The sequence below is a fragment of the Lepidochelys olivacea genome (assembly GCF_965140295.1).
Source record: "Lepidochelys olivacea isolate rLepOli2 genome assembly, chromosome: 9".
In the NCBI taxonomy this organism is placed as follows: domain Eukaryota; kingdom Metazoa; phylum Chordata; order Testudines; family Cheloniidae; genus Lepidochelys; species Lepidochelys olivacea.
The window spans coordinates 84,119,508-84,139,286 of record NC_140419.1 but is presented as its reverse complement, the minus strand read 5'-3'; the positions used below and the strand labels follow the sequence as shown (position 1 = coordinate 84,139,286).

General features: G+C 42.1%; 1 protein-coding gene across 1 annotated transcript in view; it reads left to right on the top strand.

Annotated features, from left to right (window-relative positions):
• LOC311526130 (UDP-N-acetylglucosamine transferase subunit ALG13-like) overlaps nucleotides 1–16,976 on the top strand; it is a gene marked incomplete at its 5' end in the record, with an annotated part of 39,565 nt that extends 22,589 nt beyond the window's left edge. Inside the window, 4 exons of the mRNA XM_084638851.1 lie at nucleotides 1,271–1,396; nucleotides 10,517–10,557; nucleotides 11,721–11,901; nucleotides 16,005–16,976. Coding sequence (XP_084494977.1) covers nucleotides 1,271–1,396; nucleotides 10,517–10,557; nucleotides 11,721–11,901; nucleotides 16,005–16,279 — 623 coding nt within the window. The 3' untranslated portion in view covers nucleotides 16,280–16,976. The remainder of the gene's footprint in view (nucleotides 1–1,270; nucleotides 1,397–10,516; nucleotides 10,558–11,720; nucleotides 11,902–16,004) is intronic.
• Between the last annotated feature and the right edge of the window lie 2,803 nt (nucleotides 16,977–19,779).

Genomic DNA, 19,779 nt, shown 5'->3' with positions numbered 1-19,779 from the left:
TCTGATTGCCTTGTAGACCAAACACCTGTTTGATGGCAGCAATCAGCAACTTCCAACATAACAATATCCCATCGAAAGCTTTTATTGTCATAATTCTGGATATTTTGATATCCATATAAATGTCTAATCCCTCTTTGAACCTTACTACTTCTTTGCCTCAGTGACTTTCTGTGGCAATGAGTTCCACAGCCTACCTATACATAGTGTGACAAAATATTTCCTTTTTATCAGTTTTAAATTAGTCACCTTTACCTTTTGTCCCTCCCCCCCCCTTAAGTTATAAGACAAGGACAACAGAAGTTCCTTAGCTACCTTCTCTAGACCATTATTTTATATAGAGTACGTTAATTGTATTCATTCCGTTTTTATCTTAGAAAGCAGATGAAAATCAGAATCTTTCCAATGTCCTCTTATGAGAGTTTTTTTCCATGCTCTCAATTTCTGTACTCTCTATTTTCATTCACCTTCTATGGATTCTTTCTTTTGCTCTAGTCTCGTTCCTTTTCTCCTCTCCCATAACAGCCATCTCAATTCACAGTTGGTTTGTGTGTGTGTGTGGGGGGGGGGTTTGTTTACATTATGGTTAAGTTACTTTATGTGATCACTGCATGCTTGCAGTTATGATTAACGTTGCACTATGTGGGTTAGCCACTTGGTGGTGGTGTTACACACAAACTTATGCAAACAAATAAACTTTTTATTTAAAGGGGCACAGGCCACTTGGAATCTAGTCAGCTTAAAAAAGTTTATACAGTAGCTTCAACTACTACCCCTACCCTGAACCTTGCAGTCATTTTTTTGGGTTTCATAATCAGAGTTCCCTAACTTTTTAAAAAACTGCTGCTTATTCCATCCCTTGTGGCTGTGGGGAAACTGACTGCCTATGCAGGGGAAGAAGTGAAGCTGACTCTACACGAAGGCTCACATCCTCTAAAGGTGTTTAGGCACCAAACTTCCATTAGGAAGCCTTGAAATGCACAAAATAAACTGTAGAGATTTCTTTTATTAAGTTGTTTGAGTTAGTCATGTCTCTCGTCTTGACTGTAATACATTTCAAACCAAAGTGAATTTAACTACGCAAACCATAAGACAAAAAGTGGGATTTTTTTTAATTTGTCCAGAAGGAATGCTAAATCCTTAAAACAGAAGCTGATAACTATACATTTAGAGAGCATGATGGCAGTTCATACTAACTGCACTGGCTAGTAGTTCGCTTGTTTTAAAACCATTGAAAATCTGACTTGAGACTTTGAAATTTTTTTTAACATAGTAGTGATTCCGTCAATGCCGTACCCATATCATCCAGCTCCCCCTCCCCCTGTCAGCGAGGTGGGAGATAGTGGCAGCATTCCTCCGCCTTACTCCTGCGATCCCAGCGGCAGTGATCTACCTCGAGGTAAGAGGGATGTATTCTCTAACACTGTGCTCTTTCCCTTGCATCAGCTGGCGCTCTCCTGGTTGTATATCCTACAGCAGTGGTCTCCAACCTGTTTATGCACAAGATCAGTTTTTGAATTTAAGTGCAACCCAGGATCTACCCCGTCCCTTCCCCGAGCCCCAACCTGCTCACTCCATTTCCCCCCCTCCCGTCACTTGCCCTCCCCTATCCTAACTCACTTTCACTGGGTTGAGGCAGGAGATTGGGGTTTGGGAGGGGGTGCAGGCTCTGGGCTGGGGCAGAGGAGTTTGGAGTGTGGGAGGGGGCTCTGGGCTGAGCCTGGGGCAGGGGTTGCGGTGCAGGAAAGGGTGAGGGGTGTAAGCTTTGGGAGGGTGTTTGGGTGCAGAGGGGGCTCCGGGCTGGGGTAGAGTATTGGGGTGCAGGAGGGGTTAAGGGGTGCTGGCTTAGAAAGGGGACTCGGGGTGGAGGAGGGGGTATGAGTTCTGGCTTCAGGAGGGGGCTGAGGGTGGGGTTTGGGCTCCCACCAGGCACTACTTGCCTTGGGCGGCGCAGTGGGGCTAAGTAAGGCATGCTCCCTGCCTGCCCTGGCCCCATGCATCTCCCAGAAGGGGCCGTACCCTAGTGAACCCTGGGGGGGTGGGGAGATGTGGCTCTGGGCACTGTCCCTCTATGTAGGCACCCCCCCCCCCGCAGCTCCCATTGGCCACAGTTCCCCATCCACGTTCCCAGCTGCGGGGGCGGTGTTTGCAGGCAAGAGCAGTGCACGGACACCCCGTCCTCTCTCCTTCTTCCCTCCCCCCACCCCCAGGGCCGCAGGGGCATGCTGGCTGCTTCCAGGAGCAGCGTGGGGCCGGGTCAGGCAGGGAGCCTGCCTTAGTGGCAGCCCTTCTATGCCACCAGGGACATTTAGCAGCCAGAGATCGTAATCAACGGGGAGAGTCTCCAGGATTGACCAGTTGATCGCGATCTACTGGTTGGTGACCACTGTCCTACAACAAGCTGAATACAGTATACTTGTAGTGCGGAAACATCGCTCTGTACAGATGATGCAGAGGAGAAGGGAATATTAAGGTTGGTTATGGCGTTGGGATATGCTTAATTTCACAATTTGGGAAGAAGCTTGTGCAGAGGTCTCAAGAGTGTGTAATGGAATATTCCGCAAAGTAATTAACTTGTGGAGAAATAATGGGAAGCCCAGAATTGTTTCAGCTGTGAGTCACTTTCTTGTTATGATTTTTTTTGTTGTTTCACATAAGAAGCTAGTGAAGAATAAATTAATTGTTTTTGCCATAGTATTTGTGACAGTAAAGTACAATACAGGGGAAGTCCTGGCCTCATCAATGAGAATTTTGCCATTGTCTTTAGTGGAGCCCAGATTTCATCCTCTGGCTTTATCAACTGAAGTAAAGTGTTCTCACTTCCCAGTTTATAGCCTGTTCATGCACCTGTCCCTGATTATACGATGTCCTTTAATATCTGAAACTTACTACTTCCCTTTCTGGTAGGGAAAGCCATGGTGCTGCTCCCAGATCTTTCTTTGCGCTGTATTGAACAATTTAATGTGTTCAGGTCACGCAACTTCTTCTGTCTGCAGCCTCTTCCAGCTGTCCCTGAATTTCAAAGACATTTGAGTACTCTGCATCAGAAATTCTGTCACTTTTTATTCTCTACTAGAGAGACTGCCCTCTATGAAGACCTGCGAGCTGAAGGTGAACTGGCGGTAAACATGGCTTTCATATTATTTATCTCAACATATTGCTATGTAGGGAAGCAACTTAATTTTTTAGGTTGTCCCAAACTTTTGACAGTGAAATAGACCTAGGGGGAGGAGTCCGCTTTAGGCAGTTGTCAAGAGTGGCTCTTTCATCTTGAGAGAGCTGTTAAGATAATGTTCTCCTGGTTCTTGCATTCAGGCCCCATGCTAGTGCACTGGGAACTTCAGGCCACTTGACCATATAATATACTTTTTTTTCTGAGCTGTCCTTTGCAGGAGTTTGCCAAATGTTGAGCAGTCATGCTGCCATGTTTTGCAGCATCCATGTTCTGCAATCTGGAGTGGCTGCCTCTTGGACAAGTGCCCTCTGAGGTCCTGTTTTCCCTTCTTACAGTCTTGAATTTCAACTTCTTGTTTGCTTTGTCCTTTTTCAGCACCTTTGACTAGGGTGGTACGTTGCAGAATCAAGCCCATGTTTGTTGTGTCCTTTAACTCCCGTTGAAGAGAAAAGGAATTGAGGGTTAAGGGTTTTCAGCACCTTGCAGAATCAAGTGTTAAGTGTACGGAAGAGAATCTGGAGCAGGTGTGAGCTGAAGACCTTTTCCATAGAGGGCCAGCAGTTCTGTATTTCTCTCCCAATTAAACCACTCCACAGAATTCTTTGAGCTTCTTTTAGGGAAAGGTCCAGACTTTTTTTAAATCTAGTGTCTAGTATGGATTTTAGGGGAGAGAACTAGAAATGAGTCCTATGTAGTGTTTAAAGTATTGTGGTATGTGGGCATGTTACCTTAGTTTATAATGGCTATGGAGCTTTCATTAAGGCATCCATGGGTCTGTGAACAGGGGGTGACACACACATTATATTGGCCCGGCAGTGCCTTTATAAGTTGTGTCACAACTTCTGTTTATAGGTCAAGCTTTCTAAGTTCTCCAAAGTGGACATGCTTAGTTGGATTCACTTGAATTTGGTATCCCTCTGAAGGGTGCAGGGCAGCGTTGGGGACCCAAATTTGAAGCAGGGGTTCCAGAGAGACATCTTCCGAAAACAGTCCTTTTAAAGTTTCTACGTGGGGTGTTTTTTATTATTTATTTTTGCACAGGGCTGGAGATCAAACTATTGATGTCACATTAGTCAAAATGGTCTCTACCTTTCAAATTTTACCCAATACAGTGTATGGCACCTGCTAAATCTTTGGATGACCCAAATTGAAAGCAGTATTTAAGCAAACATCTTTCTTTCTTTTTTCTTTACATTATGCATGAACCAATAGAGAAAAATGGCTGGAGGGTTTCCATTCTCGCCACCATTTTATATGCTTTAAAGCTCAACTCTTGTAAGTATCCTAAAATTTGAATGGCTAATTGGATTGCTTTGAAATTTGGTGTGCCTGCATGGGGGTAGCATTAGTGATCCAAATTTGGGGTCATTGAACCTGGGCATTTCCAAAAGAGCAGCCTCTCTCCCTCAAACGGATTTCTTCTGCTGCCTTGCACTGTTAAACTGAGTGATACGACTGACTGACTGAATCAGACTTCCTGATGGCTGCTGAACTCACCCTTCAATTAACTAAGGAAAAGTTAATCACAAGCCCCCACCAAAGACAAAGGGAGTTCTGAACTGAGTGACTGGAGGTTGCTACAGTTTGTGAGTTGTGGGTGGCAACTTGAGTTTAAGGGGAACATCAAAGGATTTTGGGGAGCAGGGTGGAAATTTGACATGTGAATTCTTCCTGTGAACTGTGAAATAGCCAGTTTTGAAAGTTTCTAGGTGGGTTGTGTTTTTTGGGAGATTTTTTGTGTGGAGTTTGAGATCAAACTGTTGATGTGATGTGGGTCAAAATGGTCTCAATTCATCAGTTTTTACCCAGGATAGTGCATGGCAGCCACTGAGTCTTTGGGAGGCCCAAACTATGAACAGCATTTAAGAACACGTTCACTTCACCTACATAAATGTGCAGCTTGGAAGGATTATGGTGCGTATGCACCAATGAGGAAATAAACTGTAAGAGGGTTTCTATGCAGCCACTTCATGCTTGCCTGGGTAGTTTGAGGGAATATGAAGATGCCACTGCCCTTGCTGAGCACCCTGTCACTGATGTTTCTAGTCAGAACCTTTCTACACTTGTGCAACATGAGTTACTAAATCTTCATTGCTTGCTTCAGGTTGTCTGTTATATTATAATTTTGTTTTTACTTTATGAGGTTTACTATGAATTCAGCAAAATAGTTAGCTGCTGGTCTAACCAAAGTTCTTTTTACTGGGAACAAAAGAGCTAGAGACAGGACTTTGTGTGGCAGCGGTGGGGAATAGGACGAGGGAAAGGGGCTGCAGCGGGCAATGTGCCTAGGTGCTAGGCAGCTCTTCGGTTATTTGAGAACGTCTGTATTTTACTAGCCGCAAGGGCATATGGAGAGGTGGCTAATTTTATTTCTGGGGCAGATCAATGTGGTGGTTACAAAGACATGTCGTGCAGAAGTTTAGAACTGACTGCAGTAGCACTTTGACTGCTGAGGGAAAAGAAATGCATGCGCTGCCAAGAGTGCCAGCTTGTGAATCTCTTGAGGTGGGGTTTGCTGACTACAGGCTGCTTTGGCTTGGTATGCAAATTGTGGGGCATGATACACACTCTGCCTAAATGACTACTAACTACTGCCTATAATGTATCTTTTTTTTTCCTGTTTTAAAAAACAAAACAGGAAATTCAGTGACAAAAAACGATGTTCATAAAGAGTTAACGGTATGTCATCCCTTTGCAGAACATTAAATTGAGCAAACCTCAAATGTCTGAAAACCAGGAAATGTGCAGTTAAGGTGGCTCTTGTAACCTGAACTCTTCCCTCTTTTAGCAGTACCCCACTACGTCCTGCTAACACACACACCTTTACTCTGCCAACCCCGCAGTTGCTGACGTGTAAAACAAAGTGTGCAATTTGTACAGCTCATTCACTCTCATCAGCAGGATTCCATCTAGCACTATTAAAGGACAAAACAGAAAAAAAAATTTGGTTTTGCTCTATTTATTTTTGCTTAAAGCTTGACTGAACAGACATGCATGTGAAGAGTGTTCATCTTGGTGTGGTTTGGTAGTCACTGCAAGAGTCAGAGAGAGGTCCAAGCCAGGCCCATGTGTTTTGCTGTTTCACACATCCACATCTCTTTGAACTTTCAGAATCTCTTCTGGATTCCTCTCCCTCCCTCCTTCACCTCCCCCCCCCCCCAAGTTAATTTAGGAAGCTTGCATGTGCACCCTCTTCCTGCATGCTCAGTTATATTTATTGAAGTTGTCAATATCTGATTATTTTGTGAGTCCTGTGTTTGAGACCGTTTCTCCCTCCCTTCATTAGCATTCCAGACAGATCAGAGCCTCTCAGACTGCACTAATAAAATTCTTATCCAGAAAACTATTTCTTGAGGTCTTGTAAGGTGGCACTAAATTCTTGGTGACTGTTACTATCTTGTATTTATATATGAATCTCACTAGCCTCACTGCTGCTCTGTTTGGCAGGTGTCACATTGTGGCTATATTTTACTGAAGATTATTCTGGTTTCTATAAACTTAAAAAAGCATTGTAAACAAAAACTGGCTCCTACCTGCATTTGCTGCTGTTCCAGTGTTCCACAGACTTCTCTATCTTCAGTATTTGCCTGTCATTTCATTCTCTAGTAACTTGTGTTCTGTTACCTTCACTATGTAACGGTTGCTCCATTCAGCTCTTAGAACTGGTGCTTGCTTTGCATAGATTTGCATAATAATTGAAAAGTAAAATTAGATTGTTTAATTTACCCCAAATGTAAATGAGTCTGCTGCTAGATACTATATAGAGAGCATTTATGTTGCTCTTCCAGCATACTTTAATGCTTCAGCAGCATTATGGTTAACCTTGTCACAGCCAAAGCAGTGTCCCTAGGATGCCCTCAGGGCATAAACTCCTTGCCTGCACGGGTGGGGAAGAATTTATGCAGATTTACTAAGATAACTGGATAGATTATGGTCTGTTTTGAAATGGCAAATAATGAGAGGTGGCCATAGTGTGGATGGAGGAACTAACCATCTTTCCATTCCATGGTTAGGTTTTAATTCTTTCTTTTTTAAAAATGAAACAGCCTCAAAAACCTGTAAATATCAATAAAATGAATCAATAATATCAATAAAATGAAATCCTGAAGTACAGAATTAAGTGAGGTTTTTTAGTCCCATGGTCCTGCCCAAACAGATTTCCACTGATATTTCTGAAAATGTAGGAGGTGTAGAACTTTTTCAATTCACTTTCAGAGATTGGGAATGGAAGCAGTGGTTGACATTTTCTTAAAATAATCAATAATGTGTGAATATCTTGAGATTACCTGTTTTAGTGAGTCATGTGGAGCTTTGCCTCCCTTTCGTCTTTGCCTGTTTTCCTGGATTGTGTGTGAAGCCCAAAGAAATAGCCTCCTGATTGCTGCAAATAGCAATAAACCAAGTGCTATGCAAGTTGGCATGCAGAGAAGAACACTGTAGATCTGAACTGGTAATACTCTCTCGTTCACACAAAGCATCTGTCTGTTTCAGATAAGTGCTACAGCTTTTTTTCTTTGCTGTATTGCTGTAGGGAGCTGAGAAACTAGGAGGAATCTTCAGTTAACTTTAATGCAGGCCCCTAATCTGGAACTAAAGTTACCCATTTCTTTCCCTAACTCTCTGAAGTAGTCACTATGAGACCAGCCAAAGACGCTGATGTTTTATTGTTGCTTCTGCCCATTTCCAAAACTGCACTGTAGAATGAAAAACTGTGTATTCCTGCCAGAATTGCAAATGTGAATATCCCAGACATTTCACATTTTGGGGAGAAGTATGTTTGAGTTCAACATTTGATTATTCTTAGTGAACAGTTTTTTAAAGGCCATCCTCGCTTTTGGGATTACTTCTTAGTGTACCATATACATTACTACATTATCTCTTCCCTTGGATGGAAGCAAATTGGAAAAGGCAAGTTGGAAGGGTGCAGAAAACTGGGTGCATTCTATCCTTCCAAGGTAGGGGTGTCAGCATCTGTGTAGAGAGAGAGGTGGCATGCTTTTTTTTAATTGCATAGAGCTAGAAGACTTGGGGGAATCCTAATTCCAACTCCACAAATCTTGGTACTGTGTGGAATGCCTGCCCACCATGCTCCTTGCAGGTCCCCACTTCCCTTAGCAACACGTATATCTTGGTGGCCCTGCAAATCTTGGTGCCTCAGAGTAACAACTGCAGAGCAGGAATTAATAATGGGCAGAGATAGCATTAAGTTTTGGGTGTTAGGGCCTAGTCATACATGCCATAACCATATGCATTTCTGTATGTGTAGAGTGGCTGCAGATGAATTGCTGCTGGCTTATGATAGGGCAACTGGCAAAGTACTCCCTCCCCCGCATGCTTTCAGACTAGCATTATGCATTCTTCTTTTCATAGTGAAAATGGAGGGACCACAGGCCCTTGGAGAAAGGTCTGTAGTGCTCTTATTTGCAGAGAAGATGCTTATCAGTCAAATCAGTTTGGGGACATAGTATTTTAGTGACCTTATCATTGTTTGCGTACATAGAATGCAAAACTTAGTTTCATTGAGCCACATTCTGTGAAGCAATTTTCCCATAGATTTAAAACGAAGTAACATTCTATCGGTGGTGGTGGTAAATTATCCATGAATAGTTGGCAACAAACCTAACCAATCTGTAATCTAGTATTTCCCAATAATGTCAGATAATGGATACATCTTTCCATACCTTTTTACTGTAGTCAGATGTATGCTAAATTCTGGACTTCAGCTTTGGTCATTATGATTTATCCGTGTTTTTAACAGATTAAAATGCCATCTTTCTGGATATTGTGGAAGTTTACACAGCTATCATAAAATCTTATAAACTAATAAAAGTAAGAAAAACACAGTATTCCACTATCTATGTGCATGGGTATGCATTCATATTCTGTGTGCATGATGTTGGAAGTCCATAATAAGGAACTTTCACCTCTGCTTCTAGAGAGATAATGTGGGTGAGGTAATGTATTTTTATTGGACCAACTTCTGTTGGTGAGAGAGAAGATTTCAAGTTTACATAGAGTTCTTCTGGCCAGGCCAACACACTCACCTCCGCTGTCATTTCATAGGACTCTTGTGTCTAAAGTACTGTTTTAACAGAAGTAAAGCAGACTACAGCAGAACCCCATTTATCCAATATAATTTGGACCAAGGCCAGATTGGATAATCAAAAATCCAGATAAACCGGATAATGGGAAAGTGCAGTGTTGTATCACCATCTAGGGACCACACCAAACATTGCCCCGTTCTGCACCTGTGTGTGGTGGTGGTCCTGTTAACACTGATGGCTGGTCTACACTATGGGGTTAAGTCAACCTAGTATGCAACTTCAGCTGTGTGAATAACGTAGCTGGAGCCGACGTAGCTTAGGGCAACTTTTATTGTGGTGTCTACGCCGCACTCGGTCAATGGGAGAAACTCTCCCGTCAACTTACTTTACACTTCTTGTTCCGGTGGAGTACCAGAGTCAACAGAGTGATTTGCGGTCAATTTAGCAGGTCATCACTAGACCTGCTGAATTGACACCTTTTCCCCACCCACTCCGGTGGATCAATTGCCACAGCATCAATCCACAGTAAGTGTAGACATACCCTGATAGCCAGATAATGGAGGGTCAGATAAATGGGATTCTATTGTACGTGTATACCTGCTCTTCTTACAATTATCTCCCTTGGCCAAAGAAACAAATTAGTTAATATGTAAAAACACTGTTAATTTTAAATTACAAATCTTTGGGAAGTTGCTTCCAACATAAGTTTTAGGTCCACATTTTCAAAAATGACTGTTTTGGGTACCTTAAATTTTGGTTGCCCAATTTGACAAACTTCAACAGGCTTTAATTTTCAGAAAGCGTTGGTTTGAATACGAAAATCAGGCCCTATTGAGTGAGTGTCCAAAATAGCTAGTCACTTCTGGAAATCTAGGCCATGGTAATTTATACTTTTAATATATTCATTTGTTTTAAGGTTTGTAATAATCATTGATTATAGTCATTCTGTGAAAAGCATCATTGAGCAAACGGTTTATAGTAATACATTAATTTTAGTTTTGGCTTATTAATGTTACTTGTTAATGTATTGTCAAAATGTTTAATCCAGTTTTTATTGTGCTAAACTGCATAGATTGTTTACACATATGTGCGAACTTCAAGAATATCACTTTTGAAAGTAATTGAGTCAGATTCTGAACTCTGTATTCTAAAAATACATTCAGAAAAAATAATGCTGTCCAATTAAGCAATTTTATTTTTATTCATTTACATAGTTTTAACAAGACCACAAACAGATGACTGTTTCTGGGTGGTTTTTGTCCACAATCTTCAGTAATTATAGTATGTTTTCTAATTCCAGATACAAAGGTATTGCAGTATTATTTTAATTTGGGATTGCAGGTAAGTGCTTGTCAGATATGGTATAGTAAACCGCTTGTACAGTATCACCTGTCTTGACAGATGCATTGATGTGTCTGAATAGGGCTTTTAAGTGTTCTGAATTCGCTTCCTGTGCATTTGGCTATTAGTACATGCATGGGTGCCTTGAGGAGACTAAATTTACAATGCAGGAAGTTTGAGTTGTAAATTGTGAAACTCATAAAGAACATTTACATGTAGTGAGTTTCGTATCTGTGGCTTTATGAAGATGGGTGGGTAAAGCATTGTTCTTCCCATTTCTACGGGAAGAGTAGGTAAAGCATAGAGAAGTTTTAAGGTTAAGAGCCTGGTCAAGTGCCTGTTGAAATCGGTGGGAAAATTCTCCTGGGCCCCATGTATCTTGCCCAAGGCAATTGAACAGGAACAGAATCCAGGCACCAGCTTTTGATCTCTACTACAGCAATTAAGTGCATAGTAACGCCTCACTCCCAGCTGATGCTCAAACAGCCATGTGATCTAGTTGACTTTAGAGTTATTAATAATTCAGGGATGAAACTTGAGCATTATTCTCCAGGTATGGGGCCCCAGTGCTCAGGGTTCCTATTGACACTCTGCCCTTACCACCCACCCTATGGTGGTAGAGGGTTCTTGGCACCTGTCAGGATAAGGACCTTACAGAATGCAATAAGACTTTCTACATCCTAGAAATTACTAATAGAGACTAAATTACTGGCAATACCTTCTCTCTCTTTATTAGTATGTTGTACACCAAAAAGGTGGTATGAGATTTTAGTGTCCAGCAGGAGGTACCTCCCGTACTAGAATTACATCTGCCCTCTGATTCTGATGGAATAGATAATGCTGATATGCTGCAGACTAAGACTCATGCCAGCCTCTTCCACAATAGAAATTCCTCAAAATGCCTTCTCTTCCTATATGATAAAATGTGTAGGGAGGACACTTTTAATTCTTCGAGAGGGTATAATACAGTTGAGAAAAGTGCTGGGGAGGGGGTGGGCATGTTTTGGTGACTTTCTGGCAGTCTGCAAGATATAATCTGTATCAACATTGTTAACAGGTTTCTGGAAATGTAAATGGTTAAGTGCTACTGAGGTGGGGGGAGGAAAGTGTGTGTGTGTGCACACAAACTATAAAACTTCTCTCCTTACTTCGAATCTCCGAAGTATTATCATCAGAGCTATTGGCATTCCATGGTGTACATGCAACAGGTACCACCGCCATCACCTGTAGAAGCTTACTCAGCATACACTGAGCCTGCCCCCATGGTGGATCAGTCAGTACCTCAGCTGTACACTGACACTGGGAGGAATGATGTCCGGCAAGTTCCCCTGGAAACAGCAAATGGTTAGTATTTTAGGATGACCATTTGTGTATGTGAGTGTGAGCCATTTCAGTAGAAATGTTTCAGAGTAGCAGCCATGTTAGTCTGTATCTGCAAAAAGAAAAGGAGGACTTGTGGCACCTTAGAGACGGCTGCTACTCTGAAATTTATTTGAGCATAAGCTTTCGTGAGGTACAGCTCACTTCATCGGATGCATTCAGTGGAAAATACAGTGGGGAGATTTATATACACAGAGAACATGAAACAATAAGTGTTACCATACACACCGTAACAAGAGTGATCAGGTAAGGTGAGCTATTACTAGCAGGAGAGCGGAGGCGGGGGGGAACCTTCTGTAGTGATGATCAAGGTGGGCCATTTCCAGCAGTTGACAAGAACGTCTGAGGAACAGCGGGGGTGGGGGGAGGGGGAGGAATAAAATTGGGGAAATAGTTTTATTTTGTGTAATGACCCATTCACTCCCAGTCTCTATTCAAATCTAAGTTAATTGTATCCAGTTTGTAAATTCCAATTCAGCAGTCTCTCGTTGGAGTCTGTTTTTTGAAGTTTTTTTTGTTGAATTGCCACTTTTAAGTCTGTAATCGAGTGACCAAAGAGATTGAAGTGTTCTCTGACTGGTTTTTGAATGTTATAATTCTTGACGTCTGATTTGTGTCCATTTATTCTTTTACGTAGAGACTGTCCTGTTTGGCCAATGTACATGGCAGAGGGGCATTGCTGGCACATGAGAGCATATATCACATTGGTAGATGTGCAGGTGAACGAGCCTCTGATAGTGTGGCTGATGTGATGAGGCCCTATGACGGAGTCCCCGAATGGATATGTGGACACAGTTGGCAACACACTTTGTTGGAAGGATAGGTTCCTGGGTTAGTGGTTCTGTTGTGTGGTATGTGGTTGCTGGTGAGTATTTGCTTCAGGTTGTGGGGCTGTCTGTAAGCAAGGACTGGCCTGTCTCCCAAGATCTGTGAGAGTGATGGGTCATCGTTCAGGATAGGTTGTAGATCCTTGATGATGCGTTGGAGAGGTTTTATTTGGGGGCTGAAGGTGATGGCTAGTGGCATTCTGTTATTTTCTTTGTTGGGCCTGTCCTGTAGTAGGTGACTTCTGGGCACTCTTCTGGCTCTGTCAATCTGTTTCTGGGTATTGTAGTTGTAAGAATGATTGATAGAGACCTTGTAGGTGTTTGTCTCTGTCTGAGGGGTTGGAGCAAATGCGGTTGTATCGTAGAGCTTGGCTGTAGACGATGGATCGTGTGGTGTGGTCAGGGTGAAAGCTGGAGGCATGTAGGTAGGAATAGCGGTCAGTAGGTTTCCGGTATAGGGTGGTGGTTATGTGACCATAGCTTAGTAGCACCGTAGTGTCCAGGAAGTGGATTTCTTGTGTGGACTGGTCCAGGCTGAGATTGATGGTGGGATAGAAGAATGTTGAAATCATGGTGGAATTCCTCAAGGGCTTCTTTTCCACGGGTCCAGATGATGAAAATGTCCTCAATGTAGCGCAAGTAGAGTAGGGGCATTAGGGGACAAGAGCTGAGGAAGCATTGTTCTAAGTTAGCCATAAAAATGTTGGCATACTGTGGGGCCATGCGGGTACCCATAGCAGTGCTGCTGATTTGAATGTATACATTCTCCCCAAATGTGAAATAGTTATGGGTGAGGACAAAGTCACAAAGTTCAGCCACTAGGTTTGCCATGACGTTATCGGGGATACTGTTCCTGACGGCTTGTAGTCCATCTTTGTGTGGAATATTGGTGTAGAGGGCTTCTGCATCCATAGTAGCTAGGATGGTGTTTTCAGGAAGATCACCGATGGATTGTAGTTTCCTCAGAAAGTCAGTGGTGTCTCAAAGATAGCTGGGAGTGCTGGTAGCATAGGACCTGAGGAGGGAGTCTACATAGCCAGACAATCCTGCTATCAGGGTGCCAATGCCTGAGATGATGGGACATCGAGGATTTCCTGGTTTATGGATCTTGGGTAGCAGATAGAATACCCCTGGTTGAGGTTCCAGGAGTGTGTGTCTGCAGATTTCTTCTTGTGCTTTTTCAGGGAGTTTCTTGAGCAAATGCTGTAGTTTCTTTTGGTAACTCTCAGTGGGATCAAAGGGTAATGGCTTGTAGAAAGTGGTGTTGGAGAGCTGCCGAGCAGCCTCTTGTTCATATTCCGACCTACTCATGATGATGACAGCACCTCCTTTGTCAGCCTTTTTGATTATGATGTCAGAGTTGTTTCTGAGGCTGTGGATGGCATTGTGTTCTGCACGGCTGAGGTTATGGGGCAAGTGATGCTGCTTTTCCACAGTTTCAGCTCGTGCATGTCAGCAGACACCCCAGCCCCCCCCCCACCACCACCACCACCACTGTTTCTCAGACATTCTTGTCAACTGCTGGAAATGGCCCACCTTGATTATCACTACAAAAGGTTCCCGCCCCCCCCCACACACACACACACTGTCCTGCTGGTAATAGCTCACCTTACCTGATCACTCTCGTTACAGTGTGTATGGTAACATCCATTGTTTCATGTTCTCTGTGTATATTAAACTCCCCACTGTATTTTCCACTGAATGCATCAGATGAAGTGAGCTGTAGTCCATGAAAACTTATGCTCAGATAAATTTGTTAGTCTCTAAGGTGCCACAAGTCCTCCTTTTCTTTAAGCATCCTACTGTTTACCAGTTTACACTACTCCTGTGAGCTACAACAGTTGGTCACATTGGTCTACAATTTCAGTTGACAAAGCGAGGAAAAAGGACCATAGCAATCAATTCTGTTGTGTCAAGGGCCTGTTTACATTTCCCATTAGATGAGATAAATGATGAATTGCATATAATGGCCTCTGGAATTGGTGACAACTTGTGTGTGTGGGGAGGGGTTGTTAAAATAGAGTTTTGTTGTAAAATGAGGATAGTGTATGCTCTGTGGGTGGGTGACGAGATATTATCTTTTATCATTTTTAAAATTATTGTTCATTACTTGCAGCCAGGGATAGATGCTAGAAAAAAAATCAAAATTGCCTGTGAGCCCTGCTCCTTTATAGGTTATCTTAGGGTTAGGTGTGTGCTGTTTCTGATATATTACTTAAGTTTATGATTTAGAATTGCTGATATTCAGGGCTAGGTAACACCATCAAGAAACAAAAATATTATTTTTGGCTTGACCTTGGTAGACTAGCTGCTTTTCTAGAAAGGACTTTTTTTTCAAAGCTGTGTGGGAGGTTGTGTGTTTAAAAATGTTTGCACCTTGTGATGACCACTTTTTTTTTGCTGACCCACAACAAACCAAAATAATGCTTGTATTTTAAAAAAAAATCCTAAATTTTGAGTACTAGTAGGGAATATTGGAACCATAGTTAGTGGACTCTCCTAGGTGTCTTGGCTATCTAAACAGCCATTATCACTGGCTCTCTCTTCCACTGTGTATAAAGTTACAGCAATACTTAGCCCAACCCAACAGTTTTGTAAGAAGCATATAGGTTTATCTGGAGTTAAGGGGGAAGGAGAGGGGAGGGACTGTGTTAAAGGAGTAGATGATGTCAAAGGTCAGATGTCTGGCCTCATTAAGTGTCTGATATTGGGCTAATGGAGTAAACATGGTAGAAACTGGCATGTCTTTGTCACTGTATCTTGCCAAAACTATTAATTGATCAATGACAATTACACAGACTTGCAGTTCTGCTGCAATTATAACCTATTAAGTTTCTTTACCCCATATCCATCACCATGGTATCTGGTCAGAGGTTACAAAGAGAGGTGTTCTTTTGTTTGTTTTTTAAATCCCCTACTGTCCTGCAGCCCCCCCCCGCCCCCAGAGAAGTTCAAAAGGGGATCTGCCCTTCCTCTGAGCCTCAACAAAAAGAAATACAATCAGTAGGCAGTGAATACTTACAGACATGGGACACATCGGTGAATGAGCAGGTTGCCTTCCAAACTTATTCAAGAGCTGAGATGGTCTCCTTGTCAGTGTACGCATCATTTGGGCATAAATTATTTATCTAGATATGTTCTGTGTTGTCATAAGTGTCATAAAATTGTTTCAGTTGTAATGAAAATGAAGGATTGCATAAAAATGGCCAAAATGTTAAAATATATCAACTCTGTTTTCAGGTACTTTCCAAAATGTAGAGCCTCCACCTCCACCCCATGGAACAGTATATTATCCAGTAGCGACAGATCCCTATGGCCAGCCACCTCTACCTGGGTTTGACTCTTGCATCTCTTTAGTACCTGCCTATCATTATGTTAGCCCTTGGCATCCCACAAATCCATCGTATGGTAATTCTTCACGGCTTCATAATACTGTAAATCCTGGACAGTTGCATCAAGTCAGCTATGTTACCTCACCTAATCCTGTATCACATTATGTACCTCAGAGTATGTAAGGCCAAGTGATGTAAACTCACTTCTTGCACTAAAGTTTTCTTGTTTTCTCTGTTAGTATTGTTTCAGTAGTGGATTGTGTAGCTGTTTTGTTTCATTTACATGTTTCTCTTTTAGTTAATGGTAAAAATGTTTAAAACTTGAGTATTGTTTTATTAGAGTATGTTGGAAAGTAAAACTATTGTATAGCAAAGAACCCTAAGCTTATATTCAACTGTACATAATATATAACAATGCAATTTGTCTTTCATGCCAGTATATATAAATTATCACTTACCTTCATCAATAAGTACAATGTATGGAGGAGTTACTCTTGCACAAGAGAACGATGTATCTTACATATTATACCAGTTTGCCTGTAATGGTAACCTACTTCATTATGTAAGCAGGAGAAAGGTTGGGTCCCAGTCCATTGGAGGAAAGTAATTACTGTTGAAATAGGCTGCTTTTTCCAGTCCTGAACAAAACACATCAGCCAGGTGTATTCTCCAATAGTAACTACTTATTTGTAATAGTTGCTCTTTCTCTGTTTAATTTTGTTCAGTATAGTCTTGAAGTGTTAGAAGGTGGGAGAGTGCTCGGCATTGGCCTGTTCTACTGTATCTAGTTATATTTGTGAGAGCCTTGGTTCGTGAAAGTCACCCTGCACAAATGGTGGTAGAAGTGGTGTTTGACTTGCACTAAATAAACAAAAAAGCATCTAACCTATGGAAATGAGTCTTTTTTTTTTCTGACCAAAAAACCCTCCTTAATGTCCCTAAGAGGCTTGTGTTAAGAAATCCACATAGGGTTTTTTATGGGACATAGGAGACAATTGGACTGAACATATTCCCCAAAATTCCTCCTTTGAGTCAGTAGTGAAATGAGGATAACAACATCAAGCTGAAACTTGTTTTACTGCCAAAAAGCCAGTGCAGTACAAAACTACTTTTGTTGCTTTTCAGATCATAGTCCAATGAGGCGCTGCTGTACAAACTGATGCTTCTCCTTGTCATACTCATTGAGGACTGTTGTGTGCGTGTGACCCACGTGCTCTCTTACACTTAGGTCCCGGTGGTGGGGGGTCTACCCCACACAGTGCGTGAAAGGCTTAATGTGGGCTTGAGAGGCCAGTTAACCCACCTGGTTGCACCTGGAGGGTAACCAAGGCCTAATTTAAAAATGAAGCCCAGCTGGGGAGTGCTATAAAGAGAGGCAGCCTGAAGCAGAAAGAGGTTGCAGGGAGAAAGGGAAGAATTCTACAGTCTCTCTTGGTAATGAGAAGGGAAAGACCTGCAGGAATAAGAAAGCTCCTGCAGGGTAAGGAGGAAGACCAGGGAGTGCTACCTGAAAGACACAGGACTGGAGCAAGTTCCTGTGGCTGATCCTGACAAAGGGCAGAAACTGGATCTCTCAGGAGAAACCCTGGATGATGCTGTTCATTACAAAGAGCCCAGAAAGGGGTAGTGGAAAAGGCTTGAGGGAAGGCCAATAGTAAGTAGTAGTCCAGGGAGGCAGTGGCAAGGTGTCTGACAGAGCAGACCTTGGCTGCTGTTTATAGGGTCCTTGAACTGGAACCCAGCTTAATGCGAAGACTCTTGTTTCCCGGTTAGCCCTTTGGAAGATGGAGTTAAGCTCCCTAATTTAAAGGGATAAGGGCAACTTAGTGCCCTGAGAGAAGGGTGTAAGCATTATGGGACGAAGAGCTGGGGTCGAGGATCAGATGTAAGGACGTTCTCTCCACCCAGAAGAGGTGGGGAAAAAAAATGGGGCTTGGTGAGAGAGCCAAGTAGCGAGAAGAGGCAGGCCACTGAGGGATCCAGAGCAATGGTTGGTGGGGAGTAGCTAGAGAGGAGTCCAATGGTGAATCCACTCTCTTACTGCCCCAAATTTGTGTCATTGGGAAGGTGACTTTCCATAATTGTGTTGGTGTTTGGATTTGACATGGCCTTGATGTTAAGAGGTATTAATTTTTTTTTCCATAAAGGCAAGAAAAATATAGGATTTTAAATTAAATTTCTAATTTTTAATTAGTCCATTTTTAACCTTACTTACACTGTGTATACCTGTTCCCTGCCTAGGTGGTGCCACCAATTTTGAAATAATTTTATACCTTCTCTGTTGGTCCATTTTTCTAAAGCTTTGAGTGGGCATTAGTTATTGGTGGGCTGACACAGCTTGACATCACAACTGCAATGAGCACTACCTAGGGTATATCCCCTTGGTGGGTTCTGGGAACCAGATTCTCATTTTAGTTACTCTGGATTTATAGAAGTGTAACAATGCAGAGTAACTCCACTGATGTTATACCTGTGTACCTTGCCGCATGCCTGTATCCTGCAAAGGTGACTTTATCTGGAACCTTAGCTGCTGCTTAAGCAGCAGCTTAAACAGGTGTTCTGCAATCACTGATGATAGCTCAAGTCCTGTTTCAATCTTTGCACATTAACATCCATAACATTCCACACTGTTAGAGGCACACATCTTTTCAGAAGTCTTTCAATTTTAAAATTCATGCATTATTAAAGACAATTATCATAAATACTGCAGAAAAAAATCCCGTGTAATTCTGTGTGTTTGCGACATTAGACTTCACTGTTACTAAAGATCAGGCTACCGCATTGGTTTTTTCCTCCCCTCGCTGCACAAGAGCACTAAACTAAAGGTCCTACAGTAAGCAGCATTTCCAGATCAGTTACCTGTTTTGCTCCGTGCCAAGCCTTCATTTTAATTTTTCTGCCTCATCAGTATCTTCCTGAATATGATGCAGTCTTTTCTCATTCTATATTACAGAATTGTGTTCCAACCAAAACCTTTGATCCAAACATTGAAGGGTGTTCGAATTAGAAATCCAAATCTATATTTTCCAAATGGCTCCTTTCTTCATAATGGAAGGAGATGATAACCTTGGATCCAGACTTTGGGTGGCTTGAAATTGGGATCCAGGCTTATTTATTTATTTATTATTTTGCAGCTTGGGTTCCTATCTGACTGTTTTCAGTATCTCTCTGAACCCTGACCATTAGGGTGTTTGGATTTCAGGGGTGAAATCCTGGCTGTATTGAAGTCAATTGGAGTTTTGTCACTGACTTTGTTGGTGCCAGGACTTCACCCCAACATACCAATATTTGCACCCCTCATTGCATATGGTGTTACAAAATAGCTGTCATAGCTACCAGATGCTCATTGGCTCAGGTTTGTAAAACTAGGTGCTCAGTTCTTAAACCTAAGCACATGCACAAGTCTCCACAAGCCCTTGAGTTCTCCCAAAAGCAGTATACCTGAGTTGAATGCAGTTTGGTGTGTGTAGAGCCTTTGAAAAAGTTCTGCTGAACATGGTACAGATATACAGATCCATTGCTGTTCATAAATATTTATTATCAATAGGCAGCTGGAAATGTTACATCTGAAAAGGTAGAAACACCTTGAATTTCAATAGACATACATTTTTGGAAAAAAGTAAATGCTTTTTAATTTTTTTTTCAGTTTACAATTAAGCTAAAAATACACATAAAATTTCATT